The 12,013-nt window shown below is 40.9% G+C and overlaps 2 protein-coding genes across 3 annotated transcripts; both read left to right on the forward strand.

Moving 5' to 3' along the window:
- Positions 1-3,191: 3,191 nt before the first annotated feature.
- On the forward strand, positions 3,192-7,630 carry LOC110170987 (ADP-ribosylhydrolase ARH1-like). Its single transcript, XM_020936667.2, has 8 exons — positions 3,192-3,484; positions 4,152-4,266; positions 4,333-4,441; positions 4,622-4,720; positions 4,815-4,920; positions 5,336-5,602; positions 5,889-6,103; positions 6,628-7,630. The coding sequence occupies exons 1-8, from the start codon at positions 3,450-3,452 to the stop codon at positions 6,852-6,854; spliced, it is 1,173 nt and encodes a 390-aa protein (XP_020792326.1). The 5' UTR covers positions 3,192-3,449; the 3' UTR covers positions 6,855-7,630.
- A 720-nt stretch (positions 7,631-8,350) lies between these two features.
- On the forward strand, positions 8,351-12,010 carry LOC110171022 (ADP-ribosylhydrolase ARH1-like). Of its 2 annotated transcripts, XM_020936704.2 has the most exons (8): positions 8,351-8,738; positions 9,032-9,149; positions 9,284-9,392; positions 9,790-9,888; positions 9,958-10,063; positions 10,347-10,613; positions 10,682-10,896; positions 11,624-12,010. In XM_020936704.2, the coding sequence occupies exons 1-8, from the start codon at positions 8,731-8,733 to the stop codon at positions 11,770-11,772; spliced, it is 1,071 nt and encodes a 356-aa protein (XP_020792363.1). In that variant the 5' UTR covers positions 8,351-8,730; the 3' UTR covers positions 11,773-12,010. The 2 variants fall into 2 exon arrangements, with proteins under 2 accessions (XP_020792363.1, XP_055006161.1); XM_055150186.1 differs by having other exon boundaries at positions 8,351-9,149.
- The last annotated feature ends 3 nt before the right edge of the window (positions 12,011-12,013 follow it).

Consider the following 12,013-nt stretch of genomic DNA (forward strand, 5'->3'; position numbering starts at 1 on the left):
ACATTTTAAATTAATTATGAAATGTGCAATAGTGTGTAATACTTACCATGGTTCTTACTAGTTGACGCAGTCTTTTATTATTGTATTTTGTTTCACTTTGGTAAAATGTAAAAAAAATGGAACTAAAAAAAATATGGGGAGCACTTCTCTTTTCAGTGGGGGAGGGTGTAGCCCATCTATATAATATATTTTGATGGCATGTAAAATTATGTAGTATTTATCAATTACAGTATATGCTCTGTTAATTTATTAAATTTGAATGTAATTAATACACTGTAGCATCGAGACCAGCCAGGAAATGGGTGGTGCCAATAGTTGGGGGTCCAACTATAAAAGTAGGTCAGACACGCCCATCCAGGTGTTGTGAGTGTGGCCTGCGCTCAGGTGTTGTAGCCCTGCGTGCCTCGCATGTAATGAACCGCTTTGATAAAATAAACGTTGCAAAACGGAACTATTCGCCTGGATTATTTAAGAGTGCAACATATTTAATGTCAACAAACATCGTTAGTCGTTAATGATTCATTTATGTTTAGGTAAACCACAAACAACAATTTAGCTTTGTAACAAACCTTTGACGAAGTGTTCACTGCAGACACGAGCATTTGTGGATTCTGCTCCTCCCGACCGCAAACGTAGGTTTGTAATAGAGCCCGACCGATATATCGGTTGGCCGATATTATCGGCTGATATGGGCAACTTTAGGCATATCGGCTATCGGCCGATGCTTGCTGATAGGGGCCGATATTTCACATGGGCATGTTATACCTCGTTATAAAGCTTAGACTCTCTACATTCTGTTCATTTAATCCAATTTACAGACAGATAAATGTCCTAATATGTGGCTCCACATATCTGCGTAACAGTAAGTACAGCAACACTTACAAAACAACTCAATTATAAAACAAAAATGGCCAGAAATAACAGAGGAAATATACCCTTGACCTTAAACCATGACCTTAAACTAAAGAACTGTGGTCTTCGAAAGCAAATTGCCAAAAAAGATGAGCACAATGAGCGGCGATGGTGGCCCTCGCCCCGGCGCGCACCGCCCCCCCACGCGACCTCCGGGGACTCGCGACCGCCCCGGCACGCCACCCTCTCTTCCCGACATTCGCCCAGGTCGACAATGACGCATTAGTGATTCAAATTTCAGCACAATCGGACTAAGCCTGTGGGTGGAATCATTTTTTAACAATTTTTTGGGGGAGTCTTTGCGCCCCTGCTGGCCAGTGGTGGAAAATGCATCATGTCCGTAATAGACTTTTTTGCTTGTCATCATGCATAGAATTTAATTTCCGAATTTGGTCCAAATCCGATAATGTTGACGTTTCATGTCTATGCTAGGGGGCGCTATAGAGTTCATTTTTCATATGTTTTATAGTGTATTATGTTTAGGCCGTGATCAGGCATTAGTGATTCAAATTTCAGCACGATCGGACTAAGCCTGTGGGTGTAATAATTTTTTTACTATTTTTTGGGGGTCTTTGCGCCCCTGCTGGCCAATGGTGGAAAATGCATCATATCCGTAATAAACTTTTTTGCTTGTAATCATGCATAGAATTTAATCCCCGACTTTGGTCCAAATCCGATAATGTTGACGTTTCATGTCTATGCTAGGGGGCGCTATAGAGTTCACTTTTATTAAATTTCATATTTCATCACATTCAGGCCTGGATCACGCAATTGTGATTTGAATTTGAGCTCTCTAGGACAATGCCTGTGGCCGTGACAGGTCACCGAAAGAACAGGAAATGAAGGCGTTTTTCGGCGGCGTGCTACGGGCGAACCGTAAGGAGTATTCCAAAAAAAGTTTAAAATTTCTGTGAGTTTATGTCTGTAGATGTGACATGTCAAATCTGAGCTCATTTGGACCAAACCCCGGGGACTTGAATCTTTTTGTAGACACCCAAGTCAAAACGGCGCCAAATGTTTGATCCAATATGGCCGACTTCCTGTTCGTCATAGGGTCATGCTCCAATCAAGCCCCCAGGTTCCAAAATGGCCGCCCATTCAAGTCAATGGGCTGAGCTCAATGGCGCATGATCCCAGATTAGCCTAGCCCGGCTAGGTACTTCCGGCGGCTGTGGGCTGACCGAGCATGCGCACTAGTGCTCTTTTCTCCCACAGGCACACGCGAATGCACGCGACCGCACGCACGGTGCACGGGCTCGTGTGTCACGTGATCGCTTTGACCAATCAGAGTGAGAGGAGTTAAAGCGGAGCAGAGCATAGCCGAAGCTAACGAATATAAACTGTTTTTTAAGACAACTGAAGGATTTTGAGCTGAGAAAAAGTTTATGATCTTAAAATAGGTAAAAATCGCCAGCAAATCCAACATTTTTGAAAACGGTAGGTGATCTGTCAGACGAACACGAGCAGTTTGTGATTACATTGCGCTCTATGAGAAAAATCTTGTCTCGGCCCAGGGGATTTTTTCTGCTGAAGTTCCTGTGAGTGACCACTACGTCAACTGGAGGCAGCTACAAGCTAGCAATACTGTATCCAGTTATTTTAATAGATCCATGGCTCCAATTCATCTTTTGGCTTGTCTCATTGTTCTCTATCACTGTCCCGAATTTCGTTTCCCTGCGACAAACTTTGTTTGTCCCTAGTCCCATAGGGGTCGAATTCTAGGTGGCGCTGTTGAGTCGGGTCACTCGGGTCATTGTTGCGATGCCCATTTTATCGAATTTTTCGCCGGGCCGATCGATCTGGACCCCGGTTTGGGGACTTTTCGTCCATGTTCAGGGGGTCAAAAATGCGATCATTTGGTCGGAAAAGGGAATAAAAAATAAAAATAAAAAAAGAAACCGACGAAGAACAATACCCCTCGCCCCTAACTTTGTTAGTGGCGAGGGCCAATAATAGAGCGTAAGAAACCGGCGAAAAACAATACCCCTCGCCCCTAACTTTGTTAGTGGCGAGGGCCAATGATTCAATGAGGTGTGTGTCAAGTGTTCTGAGGAAGAGCCTGAGAACTGTGGGAACTGATGAGAAATGCCCGAAAGAATTTGACAACCGATGCCCCTGTTCAGAGACATGTTTGAACCAAATAATCAAATTGAACCAAGTTTCAATGTTGTTAAAAACGATTAAACGCAGTTCAGTTGTTGGTCAGATGATGATTTTAGTGGCATCTAGTGGATAATGTCAGTCATTACAAAGGTCGGCAATGATATTTACTTAAAATGAGGTCTGTCAGGCCTACACAGATCCTGTCTCAAGTCTACTTGGTCATTTTAAATTGGAATATTTTACCTTTAAATCTGATCATAAAATATGCAACATTGCTCATAACATGTAGCTACGCTATTTTGTAAGATGGGACTTTGATCCAGCTTCCTGCGAAACAAGGAACAAGGAAGTCCAACCGTGACTCGCCTACTCGTCTCTCGTTTAACAATTTATGGTTTTAAAGCAGGAATAGATTGTTGGAGAGACTCTTCTAAATGCAACGCATCAGTGAAAGCGCGCGGACGCACAGGTATGGACTCCCACAGCTAATCATAGTAAAAATGTATGTAGGTTATTAGAATACATGTCAATTTTGATGGTAGGCCAAGTAAAATGATGTTATCTTAAGTTTTATTTGTCTGGGCTATAATAGGCTAGAGAAGTTACGTTATAAATATGTTTTGTGAGATAGGCCATTTATTTTATTTGATTTTAAACTTGTACTGATTAAAACGAAATTTTCAGGGGTTACTGTGTCAACACAATACTGCATGTAAAAGAAAACCCGTAAGATAACAGTGGGGAGTTTGAACCTGAAGGTTAGGGAACCCTATAATAGTGTTTGATAGTTTTATACCATCACTCAATACTGCACTTTGCCTTATTGTATTATGGGGGAGTGTTCGATTCAGTTTGACCTCCATAGGGTATACAATTAACTAACTTGTATCAAAGTTGAAATATTTTCATTATACACATGCATTACTGACCAGGAAAATAAATTAAGTAATTTTTTTTGTACTAAAATGAGAAAATAATAATGTAAAAAGGGAAGTCTGAAATGGAAAGGCCTTAATTTCCAAACCACACTCTTATCTTATCTTATGTTAGATATTGTGTCGTTCCTTGTTCCTTTTGCCTTAACTAATTATTAACATTCACTTTATAATGTCTGTCTGTGTTTTCGGTGACGCCAGCTCTGTCGCAATGGAGTACTACAAGGCGGCAATGTTGCTGAGTGGTGTTGGTGATGCTCTGGGATACAAAGGGGGTGAGTGGGAGTTCAATTTCTCTGGACCAGACATTCTCAAGGTTAGTACCATTTTGAACAGATCTATTGACAGTTTGTGGAAGATGCTGACATTGCAGATGTTTTAGGAGCTGAAACAGATGGGTGGTCTGAAGAAAATCAAGGCCAAGCTCCCAGGCTGGCCTTTGAGCGATGATACAATTTTACATCTTGCAACAGCTGAAGCTTTAGCAACAGGTGAGATCAAAGTATCAATTTTATCATTTTGACAAGATTTTTTCTTAATAGACAAGGCATTGATTGCATTGATCATGTAGTCATTGTCATATGGATAAGACTCATCAACTAACATAGTGATCTATTTACTCTGAAATGTGTCATTATGATTCATTTAAAATTTCTACATGTTGTCACCAGGAAAGGAAGGAGAGGCTCTGCTGCACGAAGTGGCTGCTCTATATAAAAAAGGAATGCATGATATGAAAGACAGGGCACCAGGAGGAACCACTGTCAATAGTGAGAAAATAAATGATTATATATATTATAATATTATATATGTATGTATGTATGTATGTTTTTTGATAAAGTCTGATGTGTGTGTTTTTTTTAGGTGTGTCTAAACTCAGGCCTGGAAAAAAAGGGGGTTACCGGGTGCCCTACTGCCCAAGATCAGGGGGATGTGGAGCTGCCATGAGAGCCATGTGCATTGGTTTGAGGTGAGTGGTAGGACAGTACTATTTGTAATCATGAGTCTATTTGAGTTATAGACAAAAACAAGTCACTGAAGTTCAGAGCAAGCATACAAATCTGGATGGAAAGTCATTATGTGTTTTTTGGTCAGCTTGCAAAACGGCCTAAACCAAAAAAACAACCTACTCTGCTATGAAAGATGAAATATGTAATATGTAATTCAATCAACCTGCAACCATAGACACTGCATCTACCTCTGCCAGAGGAACGCAAGGATTACCCCTAAAAAAAAAAGGAATATCTAGTTCCAAGTCTCATCTACTCTGCTAGTATACTGAGTAGGTTGATGTAGGTTAAATGGGGCAAAAAACAGTTGCTGCTTGTGTTAATGTTATAATGTATACCAATGAAGTTCAATGACAATAACAGAGTACTCTTCAGGTATCCAAAGCCAAAGGAGTTGGAAACTTTAGTGGTGGTTGCCGTGGAAACAGGCAGGATGACCCACCCTCACCCCACAGGGTTCCTGGGGAGTGTAGCTGCGGCCCTGTTTACAGCATATGCCGTTCAGAGGAGACCCATGGAGTCCTGGGGGGTAGGACTCCTCAATGAAGCCTGTCCAGTTGCAAAGACCTATGTGAGGAGAGCAGACTTTGCTGTGAAAGAGACAGAGAGAGACTGGAACTACTTTATTGAGAAGTGGCAGAGGTAAGGAGCTCAGTAATGACTTTAGGTCCACTTTCATTCTACTGTACTTTAAAATGCGTATGACAGGTTTTCATGTTCTGTTTACTTGGTGTGGTGGCTTAGAACCTGTGGTAAATATTTAGCATAGTTTACATCATTTAAGAAACAGTTCGTGAAAAGAATTTAGACAAAATGTACAAAAATACAGGAAGAAGCAGTGAGTTAAATACACTTTACTATGTGCTACTACTACTTGTAAAATGTGTAGTCTAACATGAATGTCATAACATGAATAATTTCTCCACAGCTACTTGGATTTGCGTGGGCTGTCGAATGGGGTGGGCCCTGTGATTTGGCCTGATGCATATGGTCCTGCTGAGAGAGATAAAGCCTACAAGAGCTTTAGTTTCAGTGGCTGGGGAGGAAGCAGTGGTCATGATGCTCCAATGATCGCATACGACGCCTTACTGGGGGCAGGAGCGGACTGGGAGGAGCTTATGAACAGGGCAGCTTTTCATGGTGGTAAGTTAGTTTGCATAGCTTGAAACCTTCTATTGACCTTTATGCTTACTACTTAGGTTAGGACTGGGTAATTCAGCAATCTATCTTTTTTATCAAGAACATGATTTAGTCGCTTCAGACTGTCAATATATATTATATATACTGATGCAATATATATGATATGCTTGTTTTTTTTTTTAACTGAGAGGTCTACTAGCAAATCCTGTCAGTAAAAGAGTTCAGACTCTAAAGACAGAAATGTTACTGTTTTTTGTCTTAGCTGGCAATGATTAAAAGTGAAACCCATTTTTCATATACTTATGTATTTTTATTACATTTTTAAATAAAATAAAATAAAAATGTAAAAAAAAATTTACATATCGACCATTCCTAATACATGTTCACTTGAGCAAAATCTGTTTCTATAATCTAGACTCCAAAGGCATTGTCAGCCCAGGTTAAATAGAGTCTATATGTTGTCTGCAAATACAAAAAGTGTTTATTACAAGATATGTAAGTGAACTATTTCTTATTTCTGTTTATAGGTGACAGCGATAGTACGGCTGTGATTGCCTGCTGCTGTTGGGGCGTCTTATACGGCACAAATGGAGTCCCAGAAGGAAATTATGCCAACCTGGAGTACAGGGACAGACTGGAGAAATGTGGGGAGCAGCTGTATGCCCTTTCACACGGTTTCACATTTCCACAACACAATTCCAGTGCACAGGAGATGTGTATGAGCCAAAATGAGTTTGTGACTGTTGAACAATAACAGAGTACTCTTCAAGTTTAGCACGTTGTGTATTGTTTTTAAAGGATCCCCATTAGTCTCTGCAAGTGCACAGACCATTCTGCCTGGGGTCCACTCTCATTGAAGGCATAACATATTGACTGTACAACAGCAAATTACAGTAAAAATCAATTTATAACAGCAACTGCTATCATAAGAGGAATAGGCAGAACACGCATATACATAAGTTAACCACAATGCTTGCTTAGCATTCTTTTCTTGAGATGTTTTTTTTAAAAGCAAGATGATTGTGTATCAGCATAAGTTGTTGAGGAAGGTTATTCCAGTATTCAACTTTTTTTCATGCATTTGTTATTGGTTTATTAGGCAAAATAAAGGTAGCATAGGAGGCTCGCGTTGTGTGACAGACATGGACATGTCAGTGAGAACATGCTAAAAGGCCTGTGTGTCATCCAAACTTTATGTAAGGACAGAACCAAACTATGCAAGATGATTCAAAGATGGTGCATGTATCACAGTTTAAGACCCACTATATTTTCTTTATATATTTCTCAAAATTTGTTTACATTGTCTTGTTATTCAAACACAATGGACTCCTGAAGACCTTGCTACTGTATCTGACCAGTGCACATAATTATTAACTAGGTGGAACAAATTCCACATTATTATTACTGCAGGGCATCCGCTGAGAAGTAATTGCTTTATTTGAAGATTTCTATGCTTTAAATTAAATGCGGTATTGAATCAAATGTAAAATTAATGCAATAAAAGACTAAAGTTTTACAACTGTATACAAATGTTACATCATTTTAACATAAATATGGTGACTTTCTTTTTTCTTTAATTATTAAATAATTATTATTAATTAATCATTGCATTTATATAGCGCCTTTCAAGATACCCAAAGTGCTTTACAGGTCATTATTCATTCACTCAGCACCCAGTAGTGGTAAGCTACTATTGTAGCCACATCTGCCCTGTGGCAGACTGGTGGAAGCGAGGCTGCCAATCTGCACCATCGGCCCCTCCAACCACCACCATCATTTACGCACACACCACTTTCATACTAGGCGATGTGGGTGAAGTGTTTGGCCCAAGGACACAACAACAGTTTTTGCCACTTGCGTCCCACTCTGGCACCTGGAATTTCCAGTGGTCTCCCGTCCAAGTACAAACCAGGCCTGGCCTTACTTAGCTTCTGAGATCTGACAAGATCAGGCTTTGACAAGCCAGTATGGCCACAACAATTCTTTTTCTTTTTATTTGCTGCTATGCATCCTTTATCATCCTATTTTCAAAAACATGGGGAGTGGTTTGACGTAACATTTCCACATGGGACTAAAGTCAGTTTCTTGAGCATATTAAGCAGTTTGTCAGTGTTAAGTTAGTAAAATAAAAGGTAGAGAGAGAGAGAGAGAGAGAGAGAGAGAGAGAGAGAGAGAGAGAGAGAGAGAGAGAGAGAGAGAGAGAGAGAGAGAGAGAGAGAGAGAGAGAGAGAGAGAGAGAGAGAGAGAGAGAGAGAGAGAGAGAGAGAGAGAGAGATTTAAAAACAAAACTCTAAAGCACTTGAAGATCTGGTCGGGGTTATTCATGAACCAAAGTCAATGATTGTTTAATTAATCTAGAGTTATTGTTTTACGTTATTTAGTTTTCATGTGATTTGTGGGCTCAAGCGGGGGAGGCAGTGTGGGGCTAGGGGGCCCCACACTGCTGCTTTTTATAACCCTCATTTCTTCGGGTGTACCGAGTCTCGCGTATGACTGACCAAACTGCACCACACTGTCCCACACTGTGTGCGAAGTGAGGCTACGTCAGAGTCTAATCGTGCCAAAGCACCGGGGTCCACTAAAGCCTGTAGCCGCTTGGAGGAGCTGGTTTAAGGGACAGGCGCGCCGCGATGAACCGGTGAGCAGCAGTCTGCGGGGTTGGTTGTAGCCACATAGCAAGTTGCAGATGTTTTCAAAGAAGACTCAAGACAGCAATCACTAAACAAGTGAAACACTGGGTCTTTTTAGGTCATCTTTATATCATCGAAGGGCTTGCCTACATTTCTCCAATTCAACTTTTTCTCTGACAGCTGTCAAGGATTTTCCATTACTATGCACAACTATGTAGATAGCGTAACCTTTATGTGCAACCTTAGGTCAAAGAAATATGATTATGAAAAGTGTTCTTGGTAAAAAATTTTGTTTTCCCAGCACACCTGCCTCAGTGGAACACTACAAAGCCGCCATGTTGCTGAGCGGCGCCGGGGATGCTCTGGGATATAGAAACCAGCTATGGGAGTACAACGAGTCTGGACCTGCCATCCACCAGGTCAGGACCATACAGTCTATGGTCAGGACAGCCCACCGCAGTCATGAGGGCTCCTAGATGTGAACGCAGGATAGATGTCCCCTGTATTTGAATACCTTTATGAGATGCTTGAAGCCGTCCATTTGTCTTTTTAGGAGTTGAAGGCGCTTGGTGGATTGAAGAACATCAATGCTGAGCTCCCAGACTGGCCTGTGAGTGATGACACTGTTCTACACCTCGCCACCGCTGAAGGTTTAGCAACTGGTGAGGGCAAAATCCCGGGTTAGGCTACCTGCCAATCCAAAAGGTTCTTCCTTGTGACAAAAATTGAAATAACTTAAATTTGAGCTCTAGGCACTTCTATAATCAGCAAAAAGATTAAAGTTTATGGTTATATTGGCTTTGTTGAAAGCTTAAAGAATTTACTATGCTTTGTCTTTTAGTTTTACACATTTGAGTTGTTTACAAAATCCAAGCAGCCCACATCAAAACAGAACATTATACTTAGAATATACATTAGAAAGCTTATATTTGTGGAAATAATTATAAACAAAACATTCTTTTACCATTAATCAAAAACCTAACATTTGTCCAGTGATGGCCTGATCTATATTGGGCATACAAAACGCTGTGAACAGTTGCATAATTTCACTGTTTGCAGGTAAAGTAGGAGAGGAGGTGCTGCACGATGTGGCTGCTCGGTACGTGGAGGGGATGAAGGACATGGATGGGAGGAAACCAGGACCGTCTAGCATCCTTGGTAAGGATATCAGTCTTATGGAAAATCAAAACTATTAAATATGTAATAAAATAATTGTATTTTATTCAGGGGTATCTCAGCTGAAGCCGGGGGAGGAAGGTGGATACCGAGTGGCCTATAACCCTGATGGGACAGGCTGTGGAGCGGCAATGAGATCCATGTGTATTGGATTACGGTAAGCTTAACAAATTATTCCTGTGTGAAATTGTTGTTTATTTTGAGTTCTAATTCCTAATATTACATTATTTTACTTCATTATTATTTCAGTTATTTTGGGTCAAGTCAAATCCCTGTCACAAGGAGCTAATGAGCTTCTACACCAAACACCTATAATTAAAAAGCTATATCAACATTCATTAATGAACACCTTGCAAATATTCAAGAATGTAATTAAAACACATCACATTCACATTTCTTTTGTTGACCATGTTGGCATGCATGCTGTCAATACTCAACAGGTATTCCAGACCCGACCAGCTGTTGTCATTGGTGGCGGTTGCCGTAGAGACAGGCAGAATGACCCACCCTCACCCCACGGGCTTCTTGGGGGCTGTTACTTCTGCCCTGTTTACAGCATACGCCGTTCAGAGACGACCGATCACGACTTGGGGTTTAGGCCTGATCAACGAAGCCTGTCCAATCGCCAAGAGCTTTGTTCAGGGCCGAGAGTTTGCTGTGGAAGAGACACTGAGAGACTGGGACTACTTTAGTGAGAAGTGGCAGTGGTAAGACCTGTGGGTTTGGACTAATGTGATTCAGTGTTTGATGTTATCTATGTTTACACTTTCCACAGGTACCTTGATCTGCGTGGACTGTCGAATGGAGTGGGCCCTGTGATTTGGCCTGATGCATATGGTCCGGCTGAGAGAGATGAAGCCTACAAGAGCTTTAGTTTGCAAGGATGGGCAGGACGCAGTGGTCATGATGCTCCAATGATTGCATACGACGCCTTACTGGGGGCAGGAGCAGATTGGGAGGAGCTTATGAATAGGGCAGCTTTTCATGGTGGTAAGAAACACATCTTTACCACAGTTCACATTGATTTTTTTTTTTTTAAAGGCTTTACTTAAGTGGCTCTTACAACATTGGGTCTCATTGCTTGCAGATAAAAGGGCCTGTACCTGGTTTTAATTTATTCTTGTTGCTGCATAATTAATGGTTCATACATCATGCATTGTATTTACCATACAATACATACATGCACGCTAAAGAAGAAAAAAATGAGACTGTAAAATAATCTATTAATTTTACATAGCTTTTTCTTGGGTAATATATTACTAATATAGAAGTTATGGACAGGGCTAAGATTTTTCAGTCAATCAGGGTTACATAAAATCATTGTAAACCAACTGTCTGACACACCTGACAGTTGATCCTGTCAAGATGCATTTTCAAGAGTAACAAAAGTAAATAGACGGCATAGATTGGAGAACTATAATGAAACAATTGCATTATACAATCCCAGTTGTTCCTTTGCAATAGTGCAATATCACAATGGCAGAAAGGACTAAGTGGGAAGGGCTAAAAGTTCAAGCAAACTCAGACACATGGTTTGATATCAGGTACAGCCCCTTTCATTTAGTCAAGTTTTGGGTAGATCATGATTAAAGTGGGCTACTACATTCAGAAATATTATATCAGCTACTTAGAATGATAACATTATATAGCCTATTTCCTTACATATGTTCATGTTGTTGTATGACCTCTAGTAAGTTTTTAATGATTTCATTTGTAGGTGACAGTGATAGCACAGCTGTGATTGCCTGCTGCTGTTGGGGCGCCCTATACGGCACAAAGGGGGTCCCAGAAGGAAATTATGCCAATCTGGAGTACAGGGACCGACTGGAGAAATGCGGGGAGCAGCTGTATGCCCTGTCACACTGAGACAGTCACATTAAGGGTTACGCATACTACTAAACCAAGCCAAATGATGTGTGCCAAACACACCGTGACCCAGACAATGCTCGTGCCACTGTCATTAGAGGTCCCCCTAGTGACCACTTACGATAATACACAGGTTGCACTCCAATATAATGAGAATGTGGGAAATCTCTAGGGAGGTTAATTACTTTGTTTTGCCAGACTACATAATTATCACCTGATGAATGTCAGATTGCAATTGTGA

The sequence above is a fragment of the Boleophthalmus pectinirostris genome, unplaced genomic scaffold, assembly GCF_026225935.1.
Source record: "Boleophthalmus pectinirostris isolate CB_2022bp ecotype Guang Dong unplaced genomic scaffold, ASM2622593v1 HiC_scaffold_14, whole genome shotgun sequence".
Lineage (NCBI taxonomy): Eukaryota > Metazoa > Chordata > Actinopteri > Gobiiformes > Gobiidae > Boleophthalmus > Boleophthalmus pectinirostris.